At 47.5% G+C, this 21875-nt stretch overlaps 1 protein-coding gene across 2 annotated transcripts; it reads right to left on the reverse strand.

The window, feature by feature from the left end:
* Positions 1 to 655: 655 nt before the first annotated feature.
* Positions 656 to 20845, reverse strand: LOC147115957 (C-C motif chemokine 12-like). 2 transcript variants are annotated; one of them, XM_085990631.1, is made up of 4 exons: positions 20646 to 20845; positions 20144 to 20264; positions 19587 to 19669; positions 656 to 997 (listed from the first exon to the last, which is right to left on the reverse strand). In XM_085990631.1, exons 1-4 carry the CDS (start codon positions 20707 to 20709, stop codon positions 921 to 923), a joined length of 345 nt encoding a protein of 114 aa, XP_085846757.1. In that variant the 5' UTR covers positions 20710 to 20845; the 3' UTR covers positions 656 to 920. The 2 variants fall into 2 exon arrangements, with proteins under 2 accessions (XP_085846757.1, XP_085846758.1); XM_085990632.1 differs by lacking the exon at positions 656 to 997 and adding an exon at positions 4632 to 4723.
* Positions 20846 to 21875: the final 1030 nt, after the last annotated feature.

The raw sequence follows: 21875 nt of genomic DNA on the forward strand, positions 1-21875 counted from the left end.
CAGTTTTGGATGAACAGAAATTCCCTCCAACTAAATATTGTAAAGACCAAAGCCATTGTCTTCGGTCCCTGCCACAAACTCCGTTCCCTAGCCACCGACTCCAACCCTCACTCTGGCAACTGTCTGAGGCTGAACCAGACCATTCACAACCTTGATATCGTATTTGACCCCAAGGTGAGCTTCTGAACATATCCGTTCCACCACCAAGACTGCCTATTACCATCTCTGTAACATCACCTGTCTCTGCATCTGCCTCAGCTCATTTGCTGCTGAAACCCTCAACCAGGCCTTTGTTACCGCTAGACTTGACTATTCCCATGCTCTCCCTGCCGGCCTCCCATCTTCCACTGGATATAAACTTGAGCTCATCCAAAGCTCTGCTGCCCGTATCCTAGTTCGCACCATGTCCCGTTCATCCATTACCCCTGTGCTCACTGTTGTTTTGTTTGTGTTGTTGTGTCATCAACGCATTTCAATATTTATGTTCCCAATACCCGAGCGAGAGAACAAAAGAGGCCTCAGCAATACCCATTAACCCAAATCCTTTGTTTCCAGTCTGTCAACCAATGTGGCTGCCTGCTCAGTTTGCCTGTTTAAAAAAAACCTGTGTGATGTGCTTTGAGATGTTTCTCAAATAAATGGTAAGGCATTATAAATGTCTTTCTTTATAAGAAAACACATTTTAATAAATCTTTAGTCAACAAGGAGATACAGTTTTACAGACAGGCCTGAGCTAAGTTAAAGAATCTAGTAATATATTTGGAAGAAATAGTTGTCAACATTAAACAAATTTCAAACCATTAGGTTTGGGTTCTGGGGTCTTTCAGAAAAAGCAGGCAGTGGGGGGAGCAAGTACATGAAATGTATAAAACTGAATGAGCAAACATTTTCAACTTCCACTGTGTTGAATTCTTGTCACTTCAGTTCATTGATTTTCTTTGGTACCCAGGGCGCATTAGGATCAGAACAGATTGGGCCTTCCTCTTCTGCGTAAAATCTACAAGATTAAAGAAGTTAAAGTCAAAGGTAAGCACAATTCTAATTTTCTTAATGTTGCACATTTGGTCAGAAATATAACACCATCTCATTTCTGTGAACATGCTATGAAATGTGTCGCACTGTTTAGTGTTTACGCTGGTGAAAAGGAAGTGGGCTAAATAAACTTGTTAAAGCATCTTGCGTAGGTGTTGCTCTACAGTCAGCTCCATTATGTGCAACTCAGTTATGGAAATCCCAATTTTACGTGTTTTTTGTTACATTAACGTCATTGCAAAATAAACCTTTTGTAAACAGCTCAGATCTTATCTAAGCTTGTCCTTAGCCTTGCATTATCACCTGCAAAATTGTATATAACGCTTCTTTCCTCCTCGCATACCAAGCACCCCATGAATTTGCCGTGTCTCATTAAAGCTGCATCTCTCACAACATCCAAGTTGCAAAAGTTACCCCAACAACGAAGTACTTTAATTTCACAGCATCTGTTTTAGCTTTTGGTTGAGGCATACATATTGGCCAGGACACCAGGAAGAACTTCCTTGCTCTTTTTCGAATATTGCTATGGGATCTTTTATGTCCTTGAGAGGACAGACATCTCATCCGAAAGGTGGTACCTCTGACAGCGCAGCACTCCCTTGGTACTGCACTGAAATGTAGATTATGTGCTCAAGTCTCCTGAGTGCAACTTGAACCCACAGACTGACTCAAAGGCGAGAATGCTACCACTGAGCTACAGCTAACATTGTCCGTCAATTAATAAATGCTAAGTATTATCTTGTAGCTGGGATAGTTGTATACCTTTACTCCAATTATTTTGGGTCTTAGAAGCTCTCTAAAGACTATTTGGTGAATCGATATGATCAATTCTAATGGAATATTATAATGATTACTTATACAATAGCTTCAATGCATGGAGGCAGTGCGTGCTGCACCTTATAATGTGTAATGGTGTAAGGGATTGGAGTTCTAGACAGAGCTTTGCAGCATTCTGTAGTAACCTTGCTAGGTTTTAGATCTGAAAAACAAAAATCACTCAGTTACCTGAGAAAATTCAGCGCTCCAATCCTTTATTTCCAACGTGATACAAGTCAACAATCATTTCACTTCAGAGCATTGTATAATCAGACTTGTAGATATCAGGAATGAGTCAAATCAGGATCAATTTCCAACATTTACCTTCTAAACACAGGATTTGAGAAAACTATAGCCGAAAAATTTAGCAAATATCATCTTTATAAATGTAGCCCAATAAATAGACATGCTCTGCTGCTTCCCCTTAAAATGTAGGAAAAATTCAGATAATTTAATGCATTACAATAATAACAATGACTTGCATTTATATAGTGATAGAGATGACAGGTGAGCAGGACTTATAAAAGGACAGAATGCAGGCAGTGGAGGTTTGGATGAGTTGACGTGTTGGATGGAGCTCTGAGGATGAGGGGATCATTGGAGAACTGAGCCTGGAGGTGAGAAAGGTGTGAACAAGAGAGTCACTAGCACTGGGAGTATAAAATTCTCAAAATTAACAGATCCCCAAAACAAAGGAAAACCCTATTAAAAATAATTTTGGACATGTTCAGGCATGTTTGGAGAAAGGCTGTTACAGAATTTGGGATCTACCTCTGCAGTAGACAGTTTGAGTACTCGAGATAGTCAAACTGTCTGGGGAACTGTCTAAAGTCACTCAGCCCCTATCAGACAATTTACATGCTAACAATAGACCCACGGTAGAACAGCCTCACAGGACCCATCCAAAAGCATGCATAAAACAAATCGCTTCGCCAACCTACAAAGAATCTCAGGCCCCACAGGAAACTCAAAGCCTGAGGACAATTCACTACAATTAAATAAGAGCTCAGTAGCTCAGGAAAATCATCCTGAAACCACTTCTCACATCTGTAAACAACTTCAACAGCCCAGGAAGCCATCCCGAAACCGCTTAAACATTTTAGACCACTCAATGTTAATGAACCCGCCAAAATTTAACAATAAACCTAAACTGATTTGGCACGCAGATTAGCAGGCCTCGATTGGTATAATTGGAGGCCTATTAAGTTCAGTTTAGAGTACAGTTTGATTGGAAAGAAGAAAGGAGCTCAAGAAGACCCACCATCGAGTAACGTCAAGATCAAGGAGCAAGCATCTCAAAGCAGTTCTCTCTCTTTCGAAGAAGAAGAAGAAGAAGAAGTAACACATCACCGGACACCTCGCGGTACCAAGGGCCCTAAGAAACAACTAACCGAATATTACCCTCAGCCAACCGGGTAATATTGGTCCACCATGACCAACGAAAAACCAACTCGGAAGAAAACCGAAGATTCGCAAGTTTTTCCTCTCTACAAACTATTCCTGACTTACCCCTGGGTAAGATTTTACTCAAAGAGACTCTAAGCCCTATTTCCAACAGAAGAAAATTGGGTACTCACCTGATAAATCCAATACGCACCCTACCGCATCAGTGGACTCGCGAAGACTGACCAGGTACACAGGTGAAGTCTTCTACCGCGTCCGGGGTATGGCAGGCCCCAACCGACATATCTAGCGAACCCCGAAATCGCAAACCAGCTCAACTGTCAAGGAGTCGTTTGGTGAGCATTATCCCTGGCCCCTTTAGAGCCTAACTTAGCTAGTAAGGTAGGATTGGGAGGGGTGAGATATTTGTCTACTGTAATTTTCCCTCGTGTATGTCGAAGTGTTTCCCCATTTTATTAGAGTGTTAAGATTATTGTGTTGTATTTTCTTTCTCAAATAAAATTCAAAGTGCTCGCACCAAAACCAGTTGTCTGCTGCAATTTTATCACAACCTCCAAATAAGTCCAAGGTCTAGAACCAAGAGAGTGGGAGCGATTCAAACCACTCACAAGTCAGAGGTGAAGCTGACCCCACACACCACCCCCTACAGGAGTGAGTTAATTCCAAGACAGGCAAAGAAACAGATGTAGAAACAGTTGTGGTGGTAAATAGGATACAAGATCTTGAGCTTAGCTTGAGGTGAAATAGGCTCAAGGTTAATATGTAGGCCTAAGCCTAGCTGGGGTAGAAGATGCAGTTGAGGGCCTGGATGGATTACCACCATAAACATTCACTCCCTCCACCACTGATGTACCGTGGCTGCAGTGTGTACCATCTACAAGATGCACTGCAGCAACTCATCAAAGCTTCTTCGGCAGCACCTCCCAAACCCGCGACCTCTTCCACCTACAAGGACAAGGGCAGCAGGGGTATGGGAACACCACCACCTCCAAGTTCCCCTCCAAGTCATACACCATCCTGACTTAGAATTATATCAGCGATCCTTCATTGTCACTGGGTCAAAATCGTGGAACTCCCTACCTAACAGCACTGTGGGAGCACCTTTACCACACGGACTGCAGCGGTTCAAGAAGGTGGCTCACCATCACCTTCTCGAGTGCAACTAGGGATGGGCAATAAATGCTGACCTTGCCAGCGATGCCCACATCCCATAAACACATTTAAAAAAAGGAACTGAATAGGAAGTCTTCAATCTTGCTAATGTTAAGCTGAGAAACATTCTGGCTCGGCCATGACTTGATGTCAGACACGCACTTACTTGTATTTACTGATTTTAACTAAAAATTGTAATGGCTGAACCTACCTGAGTCATTTAACACACAGGCAGCAATGGTGATGAACAGCATCAGAACGGCAGTGACCTTGAAAGACATGTTGCTGTTGCTTCTGGAGTCCGTCTATTCTCCAGTACCTGGACGACAAGAGTCTGTTTCTGAGTATTGGCTGCTTGTATGATATACCCTGCTGTTAAACACTAGGGCCTAGAAATTGGGTTTTGGCTTAGCCAGGGCTTTAGCGCCGGAAATTAGTGCCGGCGCTAAGTCCCCTGCGCGCGCCAAAAATTCAGTGGCGCCGCGCCCAAACGGCTGCCGGCGCTACTGAAGGGTCTTAGCGCCTGGAAAAGGGCGCTAACTGCTGTTTCGCGCCGCAATTCCGGCGCTGCGGCACCCGATGCGGTGCGGCAGGCTGGGGAAGTGCAGGCCTCCTCCTTCCGTTAAGGAGGAGCTGCCTGCACCCGGCCGCGGCCCGCGCAAATCTGCTTAAAAATGAGCCCGGCACCTCGGACAAGTGCCGGGCTTGCATCTGTTCCGGGGGGGGGGGGGAGAGAAGTCTGGGGAGGGAGCTGCGGGCAGGCGGCCGGCGGGAAAGCGGCCGGCTGCCGCGAATGCGCCGGCGCTAACTGCAGTAAGGCACCTCTGACAAAACGCTGGTTGCGGCTGCCACGGGCGAGGCGGCCGCAACTTAATTTCGGAGTTCGGGCGGGTTACCACGGCAACCGGGACGCTGCGCACACTGATGACGTCATCGGTGCCGGCGCAGCGCTACCGGAGCAACGCCGATTTAGGGCCCCAGGGAATTTCACTACTGGCCCTAACTCCGGCGCAAGGCCCTCTAGCGCCTCAAATGAGGCGCTAAGGCTACTGAATTTTCAGCCGTAGGTTTGGGACATTTCCTTTTATAGTCAAAAGAAATGGCCTCATGTAGGGGAAAAATGATTGCTGGTCAAGATGCAAGAAAATAACCAAATGGGCTTTTGAGGTTGACTGTATGTTTAGAGTAGTGTTGCTTCCTTTCTAGTTGCTGCAAATGTCAAATAGCCAAGTCACTTTCTACTAGGCAAAGTTTCAGCTTTGGATATGTTCAGTAGAGCTACACCTTTTTAACCAGACATCTTAGCTACTGAACAGTAATATTTTCTAGCCTACTTATTACACAGCAAAATATAATGGTCACAAATGCTTTTTGCATCTAATGAAACATATGGGGGTAATTTTAATCAAACCCACATGGCAAGAGGTCGACTGGATCGGATTGGCCGCCTGATTTTAATTTCAAATGATGCAGGGCGTAATGGGCTCCTGATTCGATCCCATTAGTTTCCAGCTGGGTATGTTGCATTAATATTACCCCCCATAGTTTTTTATAGTATCATGTGTTTTTCACAATCATGTATGAGCCTAGACAATGAGCATCAACAGGCTATTCAACTGGTGGGATGGGTTGGGGTGGGGAGCGAAGGGAAGATACATCGTATCCTGCTCCAATCTTGTCCTTACCTGATATCCACACATTATGCCCCTTTCAGGAGAGGTGCCTGGATAATCATCCAAAGTAGACACTTCGCAAAAATGTGGAGCAGATCCATGTATTCATTCCACTGTGCCAACTTGCTTCTGTACCCTTGAGACATCACAGAATCTGTCAATTCATGCCTCATTGCTTCCCCTCATAGCTATTCCAGTAGCCCAAATCACTTCCCACTCAATCCAGTTAGATAGAATTCACTCTCATTTTCACTCTCATTTTCCACAATTAAAATATCTCCAAATATGTGTATTCCATCAGCCAACACAGCTGATCAGGTCAGTCCTGTACATATAAATCATCGTTCACAAATAGAATATACTGGGGCCAAAATTCCTTATGGACTCCTCCAGTCTCCCTCTGTAACTCCAGGGGAGACGAGTGGAATCCCCAGAATGTGGTGGAGATCCACTCCAGCCAGGCCTCCTCTGCTTCTGGGAGCCCCGTCCAAGGCAAATGTTGCTGGAGGCAGAGACTCCTTACACCAGGAGCTCCCAGTTCAGTGGTTCATTCAGGACCCAGCAGAACTGTGGCAGCTGATGCGTCCAGTGAAGTGAGGTGTAGCAGCCTGCAGATGGGCAGATGTGATGGAGTGGGGCTCGTTACGATCTGTGGAACAATTTTACACAACTATTGATCACCCTTTCATTGCTGGCAGGGCCAGGAAAGTGACAATTGGGGTAATTTTGACTTTGTGCGATAATATAAAATAGTGAGTCGGCAGCTCGTTTTACATCTCTCTCGATTTTCATTTCCATTGAAATCCATGACTGTTCCTTTGCTCCTCCATACACACACTTTGTAGTTTTTCTCGTACCATCTATGAATAATTCTTTCTACAGTGGTAATATAATAGATTTCCAGTGGTGCACAGTGACTCCACGGTGGAACGGAAAAGCCCAAGGACTAAAGTATATTCATCCTCAGGTCTCATCATAATAAATCAGGCAATCTGCGGGTGCCAATCAGATACCTCGATGCAGCTCGTCCCTCAGGGCTTTATGGATTTCGCCAGAGCTAAGTCCAAAGAGGGAAGGGGGAAGCGATTGGGAGGGGAGCGAGGGTGGGCCGGTGAGGTTTTGTGGAGCCAGGAGGAGCAGGAGTGCTCCTTACGACCTCACAAAATACTAAACCTGTCCATGTTTTTAGGTTTCTTTTGAGCAGCCTCCAGGGGTTCTCTTTGAGGACCTCTGGCTAGGCTGCTGAAGACTTGAAAATACTTTTGCAAGCTATGACTAGGGCAAAGTAATTTAGGAGTCCAGGTCTGAAATGAGTTTCTCATTTCAATATTTAAATGAGGTCTGTGCTCACATCAGATGTTGCTTAAAAAAAGGTCCCGACTAATTTTGCAGTGGCCCGAACTACCATGCAGATGGGGCATGGGCCTCTGTCCTGCTAAATTGGTTATCATTGTGCCATTTTAGGCGCATAAAATGGGTGCAATGATGCTAAGTTTAGGCCCAATGGAGTCTAAATGATCTTATTCACTGGGTATCATATATTACATAATTTTCTTAGTGTCACCCAGGGGTAACTTGACTCTTGCCTCCGTTGCCTCTGTGGCTCTCAGCAGAGTTCCTTTTACTTGCTTGAGTTCCAGAATGATGTGCCAAGGGAATATTAGTTAGTGGTAAGGAGGTACCCCAATATCTATAGAATAAGTAAAAAGGATGAATTTAATCAGAAGGCAAAGTTTCCTCAGTGCACTATGTGTAATAGAGTTGTTAACGTGTTTATACCGATTATATTTATTATTTCATTATGTGTCCCACACAGAGGAAATCTTTCTCCTACAGGACCCATATAATTTTTAGAATAAGTTTTTATTCTTTGTGGCCCAGAAATTCGGGTCTCCATGGGTGAGTACGCACGGGGTACTCACCCGTAAGCCCAATGGAAGTGCCGGTTTCCTGCATGCACTGTGCATGCGCGGGAAACCGGCACTTCCGTTCCCCTGAAAGAAGGGGTTCAGAAAGCGAACGCGTGCGCAGGAGAGGCAGCACGTGCGCATCGAACTTACGTGTTTTTTTACAGGTTTCTCCGAGAGGGTAAGTCTCCAGGAGTTACACTTTTAAAAAGCAGGCGCAAGGCCTGCTTTTTACAAGGTAAGTGATGAATTAATTAAAATTAAAACTTTTTTCCACAGGTTTATTATTTTTAAATACTTTAAAGAAAGGTAAGTTTATTTTTAGCCCCGTTAGAAAATGTAATTAATTTTTTCAAAAATTTAAATTATTGTTTAAAATAATTATTTCATGTAATTTATAGTTTATTTTAAAAATGTGATGATTTTTTAAAATTTATTTGAAGATTTAGTGATGTTTTGGGGTTTATAGTATTTATAGGTTTGACAGGTCTTCCTGTCAAACTTATGAATGAAGCATTCCCTGCTACCATTGGCTCTCCATGGCCCACATGATCCCAGGGGACGCATCAAACTAACTGCGCTCCTGGGGTACGCAAGCACTGCGTGCCGGCAGTTGGAGGAGGCCCAGGGTCGGAATCCCACGGGGGCCCACAGCTTGACGGCCGGCGCGGTAGGTAAGTGCAGGTCGGGGGCTTGCACCCGCGGGAAGCCCCCGACCCGAATTTCTGGGCCTGTGTTTTTAAAATGTTTTTTTAGAATTGTTGCTGTAGAATTATTGGTAGTTCAGATTTTTTCTCCCTTCATGCAGGAAAATGCTTGGCCATCACACTACCCATAGTGGCTTACATAGGATTACATAGGAAATACAGCACAGAAACAGGCCATTCAGCCCAACCAATCCATGCCATCATTAATGCTCCACACGAGCCTCCTCCCGTCTTTCCTCATCTAAATCTATCAGCGTAATCCTCTATTCCCTTCTCCCTCATATGCTTGTCTAGCCTCCCCTTAAATGCATCTATACTATTTGCTTCAACCACTCCCTGTGGTAGCGAGCTCCACATTCTCACCACTCTCTGGGTAAAGAAGTTTCTTCTGAATTCCGTATTGTATTTCTTGGTGACTATCTTATATTGATGGCCTCTAGTTATGCTCTTCCCCACAAGTGGAAACATTCTCTCTCTATCCACTCAATCAAAATTTTTCATAATTTGGAGCTGGGTCAGCCAGGGATCGGGGGTCAGGCCGTGCCTTTAAAAGGATCGGCGGATGGTTGGGCAGTGATTGGGGTGGGGGAGTCGGACAGGGGATCAGGGCCAGATGATCGGGGTGGGTGAAGAGAAGATCGTGGCTGGCCTCAGCATCATCGGTGTGGGGGGAGGTCTGGGGGGAATGATCAGAGCCCTTGTGAGGGGATCTTTGATTGTGGGGGCTGGGCTAGTTAGGGACCCTGGATCCATGAGATAGGTATAAAGGCACTTACCTCCTGGATCCAGCTGTCACAACCTTGCTGTAACTGCCGGGTTTTACTAATTGTGTAAAACCTGTCCACATGCAGTTAAAAACAAAATAGAGGTTATAAAAGAGGCTTCCAGCCTCATTATAATATTTAAATTGACGTCCCGCCTCCTGGGAGCATGTTGGTCGCCCGCCCCCCACCCCCGCCATCCCGCCCCATCTCGTCTCCGTTAAAACTGAAAGTGGGCGGTTTGGAGGTGGGTTCAGGTTGGGAATCCCATTTTTAACAATTTAACTACCCCCACGCCCCCAACCCACCATTTATTTAGGTTAAAATTTCCCCCCATTGTAGCAGATTTTCAACATGACACCAAGATGTATCACTGGCATTCAATAGAGGTAGGGAATATCTAGGTACAAACAAAATTAGTTGAAATCTTGTCCTCAAATTCAACAGAGTGTTCCCTAAATATAATGGCCTATAAATTCAGTGACGCCCCGCCAGCACGTTTGCGCCGGAAATTTAGCGCCCGCCGCCGAGCCAGTTGTGCCCACCCCAAATTCACTTTCAGCGCCCCAAAGCGGAAGCGGGCGCTGGTACAGGGTGTGCCCGCCCCGCTTGGGGCGCTGAAAGTGAATTTCAGCGCTGCCGGTCCCGCTGCGCCACCCGATGCGGTGCGGCAGGCTGCTGTACTGCAGGCCTCCCCCTTCTCTTAAGGGGGAGGTGCCTGCAACGGCCGGAGCCCCGTTGAAAGTGCCGGCAAAAGAGCCCGGCACAACGGCGAAGTGCCGGGCTCCGTGGAAACCAGCCGGCAATGCCGCGGGGGGGGGGTGGTGGAGGAGGCCGGGGAAGGAGGTGCGGGCAGGCGGCCGCCGAAAAAGTGGCCGGCCGCACCTCCGCTTTAAATAGCGCCTCTAAGGCTGCAGCACGGCCAGATTTTCAAAACGTTGTTAGCGGCCGCCAGGGAAGAGGCGGCCACTACTGAAGATGGGGATCGGCGTGGTTTCGGGCGGTACCGGGGTGCTGCGCACACCGATGACGTCATCGGTGCCGGCGCAGCACTACCGGCTTATGCCGATTTAAAGGCCCACCTAATTTCAGCGGCGACGCAACTTCCGGCGCAACCCACTCTTGCGCCCCTAAATGGGCGCAAACCCAAGGGAATTTCTAGGCCAATATTTCATGGTTGAAGTGACACAAGAATGAGGGAGGCATGTCAGGGAGGTCAGTAAGCACCAGAAGAGGATCACAGAGTTCATAGAATCATAGGGCTAGATTTTCAGTATAGGCAGTTTTGGGGCGCTAACCTTAGCGCCCGCCCGAAGTTAGCGCCCGCCCCAAAGTAGCGCCCCGTTGCCGGGAATTCAGTGGCTTCGCCCTAAGAGGTTGGTGGAGCGCTAAAAGAGGCGTTCCACTACTCTCTTTAGGCGCTAAGCCGGCGGTCCAGAGGGATAGCGCCCAGGCGGGGCGCAGCACGGGTGCGGTCATTTTTGCACTGACAGCAGACCCCGTGGTGCCGACCAGCTCTTAAAGGGGGAAGGGACGAATTGGTCTGCTGCCACGCCCTGCACACTGCAGCCTTGCAAAGAGGCCTCAACACTACTGCTCAGCCCCAGGGAGTCATGGCAACGCCAGAGAAGGCCCGTCAGCGTGCCCTGCGCTTCTCAGAGGGTGATCTGGACATAATGGTCACAGCTCTGGAGGTGAGGCGCAAGATCTTGTTTCCAGAGAGTGGGAGGAATCCAACCCACCACGACTACACCAAAGCCTGGAAGCAGATCGCCCAGAGGGTGACGTTCACCGGCGAGGCCCCCAGGACCCACACACAATGCCGTAAGAAATACAACGATCTGACCAGGATTGTGAGGGTGAGTAGCCTTTCCAGTCTCCTCCTCATTCTTGCATGAACACCTGACATGATGGGCAAAGGGACCTGAAAGTCCTTTTGGCCAGCCCTCAGCCAGCAGCATTGGGACAGTCATGAGCATCAAATGGCCATTCGGCACTCTACACTTTGGCCAAGCTATTCCACCATGGGAGGCAGTGCACACTACATCAGGGCTTCACTCTGTCCAAGCTATTCCACCATGGGAGGCAGTGCACACTACATCAGGGCTTCACTCTGTCCAAGCTATTCCACCATGGGAGGCAGTGCACACTACATCAGGGCTTCACTCTGTCCAAGCTATTCCACCATGGGAGGCAGTGCACACTACATCAGGGCTTCACTCTGTCCAAGCTATTCCACCATGGGAGGCAGTGCACACTACATCAGGGCTTCACTCTGTCCAAGCTATTCCACCATGGGAGGCAGTGCACACTACATCAGGGCTTCACTCTGTCCAAGCTATTCCACCATGGGAGGCAGTGCACACTACATCAGGGCTTCACTGCGCACTTACAGCCCGTCCTTTCTCTTGCAGGCTAAAGTAGCGTTTAATCACCAGGCCCGTGCCAGGGGTGGCCGCGCCAAGCTGCAGAAGCTCACTCGGCTGGAGGAGCGCGTGTGTGTGCTCATGGGAGCACGTGTGATTGTCCCCACAGCGTGCGGTGTATCCGACCCTCCACTGCCCGGCAATGGTAAGGACCTCGCCTTTTGGCCCTCTCGCGTCGCACTGGCCCATCCGAGCTACCTCCTTTGCCACTGTCCCACCAAAGCGCTGAATCCCACCAGTCCTAACTCCCTCGCTGACGCCGTCTCCTCACTCTGAAGCTACTCTTGTGCATTCCTGCTTTCAGCTGGTGACGACCAGGACCCTGAGGCTGCCAGTGACAGCACCTCCAACCAGGAGGAGGAGGAGGAGCAAGCCGGACCTTCGGGGGAACAGTCACGTCCCGCAGGAGAGGAGGAAATGCTCGACACCTCCTCACTGGACGAGTGCCTGGAGGAACTGTCGCAGGGCAATGCAGCTTCTGGGACCAGTGGCGTCCAGCCACCCAGCAGCCGTGCGCGTGGCCCGCGGCCTTCCCCCCAAAGGGGGGAAGGATCAGAGGGGAGTGCTGCTGCTCGGCACACTCGCCGTCACCAACGCGGCAAGGGTCCCCTAGTTCGGCCCCCTCCTCCCCAGCGGGAGAGTCGCGACTCCAGTCCGGACACCTTCACTTCGGAGGAGGTGCGGAAGCTCGATCAGATGGCCGATGACTCGGACCGGCGCCACACGGAGCTCATGAGCGTGGTGGGGCGCATGCCTGAGGCCATCGAGTCGCTGGCGACCAGTGTGCGCGAGTTCGGGGCAGCAACTGCCGCGACTGGCCGCATGCTAACTGATGCCGTCAAGACCCTGGCGGATGTGATGCGCGCGCACACCAGGACCACAGGGCCACTCACTGCTGCCACACGCGCTGTCTCAGGCAGGCATCGCCAGGGCAGGCGCCGCGCTGGACCATCCCAGCAAGCCGGCCGTCGGCTGATTGCTGCGGATCCTGCAGTGCGGGCCCGGCCGAGTGCCACCGCGCCACAGCACCAGCCAGCGCATCCCAGACGCCAGCTGGCCCACATTGCGCCATCCGTCGCCGCCATTCCCCCTCTGGGGCGTCAAGGGCAAGCGGCTGCAGCTGATGGTGGCCAGGCTCAGGTGCGCCACTCAGGAGACGGCCCCTCGAGGCCCAAACGCCGTGTAGGCCGCCCCCCAGCGGCATCTGGCGGAAGGGCATCTGAGCCTCAGGCGCCTTCCCCCAGCCTCGCAGCAGCCACTGGGCAGAGCTTGCGAAGGAGCAGCAGGCAGGGCAGGGGAGGCAAAATGCTGGCCAAGGTCTCGCCCTCGCGGGCCACTCAGTAGAGGGTGTGGCCAGCTTTCCTTTAATATGGCGGTGGCCATCTTTATTTTGCCCATGGTTGTGCTTTTGGAGGGCTTTTTTTTTGCGTTAGGCCGACGTTGAGGCCCGGTTTCAATAAAGGTGGAGTGGCTCCTCCCCAGTTTGTGGGAGTGAGTCGTTTGTTGGGCTTTTTGTGGGGCCCGTTTATTGTTTTTGGGGATTCATGTGGGAAGGGCTTTTCATTTTTGTTTAATAAAAAATTATCTTTATTCATGCAGTCTCCATGGTTGTTCTTCTTAGTGTTTGTTGGCTTCGCCGGCTGAGGGCTTGCGGAGCGGCTGCATTCATCTTCCCTCATGGCCCCTGGCCATTCCCTGACAGGGGGCTTAGAAGTACCGTGTAATAAGGTGGCGTCGTGCGGCCCTTGGCCCTGGTCGCTCCCTCCTGGGAACGTACTCCTGCTCCTCCTCCTCCTCCTCCTCCTCCTCCTCATGCTCCTCCTGCTCCTCCTCCTGAGGTGCTGGTCCAACGTCAGGTGGCAGTGCCTGAGTCCTGCGGATAGCCAGGTTGTGTAGCATGCAGCAAACCACCACAAATTGGGAGACCCGGTCCGGCGAATACTGGAGAGCTCCTCCGGAGCGATCAAGGCAGCGGAACCGCTGCTTGAGGACCCCAATAGTTAGCTCGATGATGTTGCGGGTGGTTTGATGGCTCTCGTTGTAGGCCTCTTCAGCAGCGGTCCTGGGCGCGCGGAGCGGGGTCATGAGCCAGGTGCACAAAGGATAGCCTTTGTCCCCGAGTAGCCATCCTCTTGGGGGAGGCTGTGCCTGGAACATGTCATGCACAGTACTCTGCCGCAGGATAAAGGCATCGTGGCTGCTGCCTGGGAAGCTGGCATTGACTGCCATGATGCGCTGCTTGTGGTCACAGACCAGCTGCACATTCAGAGAATGGTAGCCCTTCCTGTTGCGATACTGCTCGCCATGCTCCAGAGGGGCCCGCAAAGCCACATGCGTACAGTCAATGGCGCCCTGCACCAAGGGGAATTCCCCGAGTCTGGAAAATCCCAATGCGCGCTGATGCTGGCTCTCCAGGGCCATGGGGAAGGAGATGAATTGGCTTCTCCTTCTGAACAGTGCTTCGGTCACCTGGCGGATGCAGCGATGCGCGCCGTACTGGGAGATGTTTGCTATGTCCCCAGCAGCGTATTGGAAGGAGCCGGTGGCATAGAAGTTCAATGCCACCGTCACCTTCACTTCCACCGACAGAGACGTCCTGCACCTGAGCTTTGGCCGCAGATCTCGGCGAAGCAGGTGGCAGATCTCTGCAATCACCCCCTTTCGGAATCGGAGCCTTTTAACACATCGCGCGGCACTCATGTTTAGGTAGGAGCGCTGCTGGCGGTATAGCCTGACTGGGTAAGGCCTACGTGGCCGACGCCTGTAGCCCCCTCTGCCTCTAGCCAGGGCTGCCCCTCTCACAATGCGTCTGCGAGCCCTACGGACATGGAGCTGCAGCTCCGCGTTGGCACCCCATGCAACCCCCATCAAATCCTGGCAAACAGTCTAATTTCCAAATGGCCACTTGCAGCGCTATTGCCTGAGTCCAAAAATACCTGGCTCTTGCTGCTTGAAACCAGTTAGCTATCCTCCTTGTTGTGTCTCCAGAAATGCGTTGCACAAGACTGTTTTCAGAAAAAAGGATGGCCTTTATACTGGAGAGGACATTCCCTTTAATTAGCGCCCCCCGGGGCCCGCGCTGGTTGTGTTGCGTTCCTTTTTCCAAACGCTCCGGCCGCCCGCCGCACAATGGGGCGGTCCGACTGAAGTTTGCAATCGGGGCGGCCAAAGGGCGTTGCACGAGGATGTGACGTCATTTTCTGCGCGCGCATCCGGGCGGGCGCTAAACTTTGCGCCGGCGCTAACGGGCAACTTAATTTGGGGCGGGGCGCAAACTGCGCTGCGCCCGGGCGCTACACGCATAGCGCCCGGAAATCACTTCTCTTAAGGCGCTAACTGCTGGCGCAAGCAACTGAAAATCTAGCCCATAGAAATTTATGGCACAGAAGGAGGCCGTTTGGCCCATCGTGTCTGCGCTGGTCGAAAAAGAGCTATCCAGCCTAATCCCACTTCCCAGCTCCTGGTCCGTAACTTTGCAGGTTACGGCACTTCAAGTGCACATCCAAGTACATTTTTAATGTGATGAGGGTTTCTGGGTCTACCACCCTTTCAGGCAGTGACTTCCAGACCCACAAACCCATCTGGGTGAAAACATTTCTCTTCAACTCCCCTCTAATCCTTCTACTAATTATTTTAAATCTATGCCCCCTGGTTATTAATCTCTAACTGCCTACACCCATCATTATGCCACCAATCGCATCGGCCGGCCTCGGCAAAGCTACCTGGCAATGACTGAGGACAACTGCCTCTGCAGGCTTCGGTATAGCATGGAGCAAGTTGCAGAGCTACCTGCAGTCAACCTGGACCATAGAGATGGCAATGCCAGTGGTACCCTCAATCCTCCTGCCTCCACCTCCTTCTGTGCTAGCATTGCGACCACTTGCGCTATCAGCTGATGCTCTGCTTCCACATGTTCCATCCATTGTTGCAAGTCCCAAAGTGCAAAGGGTCATTACTGCCAAAGGGAAAAAAAGCAAAAAAATAGGAAAAACAGAGGAAAAATTCCTCTGGTGCTGTCAGAAGACTCAAGATGAGGATTGAAAGTATAGCCGTTGTAATTGGATTTATCAGGATATTACCACCCCGAGGAGAAATTTCAATTGTACTATTTTTTTAGGTGCCACAATTTATCATTTTGTGGTTGAAAGTATGTAAAATGAAAGGAAGCATGGTCGGGAGATTATCAGAGGCCAGAGATCAGTTGAAAGCGTATTAGCTGAACCAAACACCAGTTGCCTGTTTATTACATGTGAGAGCAGCATATTGACAGATGGTTCTAATGCTCGTCCAAAAATGAGCAGACAGAAAGATTGAGGTTGGTGGTGATCTCTACAACCACTGACAGACAGAAACAAACCCCTTCCCTCCACTAGAATTGTGACAGAACGTTTTAGATTGAATTACAGCCCTGACTAACTTCCAGTTATTTGTATTCTTATAATATTTATTCAATAATGTATCTGCTTAAAGTCAGCCTATGTTTAATATCATAATATAATACAGTACAGTCCCCGCTATACATGGTGGATGGTAAATTCAAAAATCGAACGTAACCAACGTATTTTTAAAAGCAAACAGGCTTGATGCAGAATGGCTGAAATATGCACTTTGTAATTGCCTCTCGTAATTGTTAGGAGTTACATCTGAATCAATACCAGTAAGTATAGGGGATTGAAATGGCTTGAAGACCCGACTGCCCGATACAGCCGGTGTGCCTAATACGTTATAAGCAGCGACTTTGTATTTGACTCGAATGATACTGGCAAATGGTTAGCGCCATTTGACCAATATACAGACGGCAGCCGTGGTAATGTGGACAGTGTAAGTAGTGGGCACTATATTACCTTTTAACAGAGAGCTTTATTTTTGTTATGCGAACTGAATCATTTTATGACTGCACACTAAATTTACATATGATCTACACACTAGTGTAACTAAATATACATTTCATTTTCTGCATTATCTATAAAAAGTATAAAGGCTGAACTATCTAAGTGTGCTGTAAAGTCATTGTGCCACTATTCTATGTGAAACTCAAAAATATTTAAACTTGGTCATTATTTGGGAAGATCCTATTGTAGCTGTGTGGTGACTAATGTTGCGTGTAAGGAAACAGAATCTAAGCTGACTACACCAGTCCTATTAAAGGAAAACAGACTATGCAGGGGAGCACTCATGATGTTACTCTTAATATCTTTATCCAACAAGTTATTGTATTTTTATTTTTATTCTGTTCAAAAAAGATTAAAAGCCCGATGTGGTCAACTACAATGTAATTGGTTTACAAAGAGCTTTACCCTCAAGTATTCCTTATTAAACTAGTTTTTTTTTAAAAGTAATTTAAACTATCTCTTGTCATTTAACCCAGTATTCCATTAGCTTTCTCTATGGCCTTACCTACTTGAGGTGCTGCTTTTAAGGTCTCCTGATCCTGAACCCCCAAATCCCTCTGCTTTTACACATCAACCAGCATGGCTCATTCAAATTTTTTATTAAACCAAAATGCAGTGCTTCACATTTACAGATATTGAATTCCATCTGCCACATTTGCAGCTTCCCATGGTCCTTAGATTACTATGCCTCCTATTTTAGTATTGTTTACATGCTTGGACCCCACTCCCTCTGGGACTGCTTCCAAATCATTGATATGCACAGTGGACAGAAGTGGTTCACGAACAGAACCCTGTGAGACTCCTCTACCTACTTCCAACCACTCTGAGAAACCGGTCTTAATTCCTACTGTTATTTTCCCCATTTGTAACCAGTTTTTAATCTAATTTGCTACCCTCTCTCTAATGCCACATCCCTTAACCTTTTCTAAAAGAATATGCTGACGATTTTGCTAAAAATAACAATCAGAGGAATTTTTCCCATGATGTTTATGATGTTGCTAAGATGTAGTAACCAGACAAAATCTTCTCCCAATATGTCCTACTTAATTGCCAATTGGTGCTGTGGAACCCAACTACAGGAAGTCAGTGGAGAGTGCCCTAGATTCATTTACAAGGGGCTCTTATACCAGGCTGAGAGAGTAAGCTTTCATCTCAACATTCTCGGATGGATTTGAAGCCAGGCCCCAGAGGTGAAAGGCCACTACCCCGCATAATCCCTAGTTCGCGCCCTTGCTGCCAAGCATTTACTGTTCACTTGAAAAGCCCATAAAAGAACATGCCTATTCCTTCATATGTGGTTACAGGAAGACTCAAATTCTTTGAGAAAGTTTGGCCTAGAAATTCAGTTGGCTGCGCCAGCCGTTAGCGCCTTAGGAGGAGTAGATCTCGAGCGCTAGGCGCTTAGCGCCCGGGCGCAGCGCGATCTGCGCCTCGCCCCAACTTCAGTAGACATTTAGCGCCGGCGCAAAGACATTGCGCGCGCTCATCTGCGCGCGCAGATCATGACGTCATTTCGTCGTGCAACGCCCTTTGTGCGCCCGGAGCCGGAACTTCACTCGCGCCACTCCATTGTGCACCTGGCGGCCCTAGCGACTGTTGAGTCGAACGGTGCTCAGCCGATGCGGGCCGCGGGGAGCGCAAATTAAAGGGCACTCCTGCAGTAGAAAAGGCAGCCGTTTTGCAACACTCTTTCTTTGTGAGTAGATTTATGATGATGATGATGATGACGATGATGACGATGACGACGACGAGGACGACGACGACGACGACGGCCGGTACCACATAACAAACTGATGGAGAGAAGCCCTCCCCAAAAACACAAATACACTAGTCTCGGCCTTTCAAAAAAACAAATCCACCCTCCCCCTTTAAGAGCTCACCGGAGCCAGAGTGTCTGCTGGCAATCAGCAGCTCGCCGCACCTGCCCTGCGCCCAACTTCCGGTGTTAGCGCCCCGGGCTGCCGGCTTAACGCCTAATGATAGTTGTGCATCACCTGTTTTAGCGCAGCAGCAACCTCTTAGGGCGATGCAACTGAATATCGGCGAAGGGGGCTCGACTTTGCGCCGGGCGCAAACTTTAGCGGCCGCCCGACTTTACCGCCCCAAAAGTGGCTATACTGAATTTCTAGGCCTTTGTTTTTTATTTTTGAAAATAATTTCTCTACAAAAAATACCTGTACAAATCTATAAATTTGAGATAAAGGACAAACAACACTGGACCAATATTACACTGTCTGACTGGTACTGGAAATAAATAAAAATTACAAAATGCTACATTGATATATACACAAAGTAAGTTAAAAAAATGAAAGTGTCAGCTTCTGTATTCTCTCAATGTTCCAATAGAAAGCAATTCAGTCGGCCTTGTTATGCCCTGTTACTCTGCATCATAGCACCGTAATAGAAAGACAACATTTTGAGTATTTGTGAGTATATAAATACAAATTTCAGTCAGTGCATTTATGTAATGAATACTGTACTAGTACTAGTTTTTCCACTTTCTTTATAAATCCACTTTGGAAGAGCAAAATAATGTACCTTCCCGTGAAATACTCAATATTATTCTGCTGTTAGTCTATTATAATACCCAGTCAGAATCTCTGCTCAATATGATGCCTGCACTAACTGACTCTAATTGCAAATTTCTTGATCCGTTGTAATGGAACAACCACAAATATAATAAAAGATAAATACAATGTGTAAAAATGTTGCAATATAGTTTTTAGGCCAATGTTTAGGGTGGACTTCACTGTTTATGTTACTTAGACCTCCTTGTCAGTCATTTCTAACTGTGCTACACAATCAACGCTACTTACTGTACTTAATCTCGTTAATCTTTCTCGATACCCAGCGTGCTTTCGGGTCAGAACAGAGAACCCCTTTCTCCACTGTGTAAAATCTGAAAGAGAGCAGAAGCCACCACATTATTCGAGCCACTGGAAAATGGAATTAAAATTGTCCAAGCATATCAATACATTTAAATCAACTCGTAGGCAAGCAGTGCTTTTCAGCTAAACCAATTCTAATGTGTCTGTAACCCACAGTAAGTAAATATTCTTTCGTTCAGTATTGGTTAATCTGGTCTCTTTTATAAACGCTCTTTTAAAGAGTAAGGCAGCTCTTAATGTCTCTTCACCTAACATGTTAAAAATGTGCTCAATGTTGGATGAGAATTTAACTTTTACACACGCCAACTACAGTAATACAAAAAAAAGTTTAAAAAATCTTCTCTAAAGGTTGGTGCTTCAGAAAATGAAAATGATCAAACACTGTTTTTTGAAATAAAAGCAAAATAGGCAAACAACCAGAAATGTTAAAAAGGCTCAAACAGGATGGACAGATTTCTGGATAGAGGAAATGAATGGTCTCATACATGATGGCTTCGACACAGGGAGACAACTCTGGCTGAATCCGGTAGTGCGTAACCTGAAATCGAATCGGCTTTCGGGACACCTTGGTGCAGCAGTTGGTGGTAACCATTCCGGGGCCTTGGTCTGAAAAAACAAACATTGTTTTGGTTTAATTTTGCTCAAAAGGAAACCCTACATTTCAAATATTATTTCATGCTGTGAACACCAATTCAGCCAATCCCCAAATCATATGCTGCTTACTGTAGTCCTTCTCTGAAAGACCATGTTTGTCAAGTCCTTTCCTGGAAAATTTACAATATTAGCCACACAATGCTCATAATGTTAGTTTCTTAATGTTACATAATGATCTTCAGGTGCTTATCTGCCTGCCTGCTAGTAATACTGATATTGTCACAGTGCTTGTGCTGTATTTAAATGCCTGGCCAGCCCTGTGAGAATATATCATTAATCTACACAGATATCGGTCACAAGGCTCTGTATTTAGAAATAAATACAGTAACTTACAAGATCTACTTAACACCAAGACAGCACAGAAGAGGACCAGAGCCACAACAATCTTCAGGTGCATGTTGTTGAAGAGATGACTCAATCAATAGACTGTGACTTTGTCTGTTCACTCAGTATGCTCAGTCAGTTGGAGTCCTTTGTTGTTCTACTGGACGGGTCAGTCCTTTTGTACATGATTACATTAAGGGGGATTTCCTGCTACAGAAAGGATACACATAAACAGTACGGCACATAAAAATTTACACCTTCACCACTGAAAATACAGAAGTACTTATTGCAAATACCCAAGAATATGTAGCATTAGCCTCACTTACAGATTTAATTGCTACACAGGAAATCAGTCTGTTACAGGGATAGGGTGGGATATGTGTTGGTGTAGGGGTTACGGGGATCGGGTGGGATATGTGTCGGTGCAGGCTCGATGGGCCGAAATGGCCTCTATCTGCACTGTGGGGTTTCTGTGTGATTCTGTGTGTGAAAAACTCCCCACAAGGGGTTCAACTTGGGCAAATTGGAAATCGTATGACCTGTTCTGTGTCATCTATTTTGAAACAGTTGTGGCTTGATTTTAAGAAGCTCAACAATAGAAACAAAGTAAGATAGACTTGCATTTATATCGCACCTTCCACAATCTCAGGACAATCCAAAGCGCTTTACAGCCAATTTTTGATGTGTAATCACTGTTGTACTTGCATTTAAAGCACCTTTCACAACCTCAGAACGTCCCAAAGTGCTTTACAGCAAATGAAGTACTTTTGAAGTGTAGTCACTGTTGGAAATGTAATGTAATGTAAGAAATGCAGCAGCCAATTTGCACACAGCAAGCTCCCACAAACAGAAATGTGATAATGACCAGATAATCTGTTTTTTTTTATGTTGATTGAGGACTTTAATATAAGACATGCAGGAATCGCCCCTCGCCCCGTCCAACAGTTTCCAAAGTTCACACCCATCGAACAGACAACACAAAACCCAATGAATCTGTGAAACTTCTTTTACTTAAAAATCAGCAAGAGATTACAAGTAAGCATCCGACAGCTATGTAGCATATAATAATTCCCAATTATACCTCAGCAACACAGAGCTATCACTTTACTTTAAGCTCAAACAAAACACCACATACATACTAACACCAGCGAGTGGTTAATCCGACAGTGACTAGATGTATGATTCCTGGCAACTGACCAGGTCGCCCGGCTGCAGCAGCGAGTGGTCAATTTACAGCAT

Source organism: Somniosus microcephalus, chromosome 6 (assembly GCF_052327205.1).
Source record: "Somniosus microcephalus isolate GS21.2 chromosome 6, FLI_Smic_1.0, whole genome shotgun sequence".
NCBI classification, from domain to species: domain Eukaryota; kingdom Metazoa; phylum Chordata; class Chondrichthyes; order Squaliformes; family Somniosidae; genus Somniosus; species Somniosus microcephalus.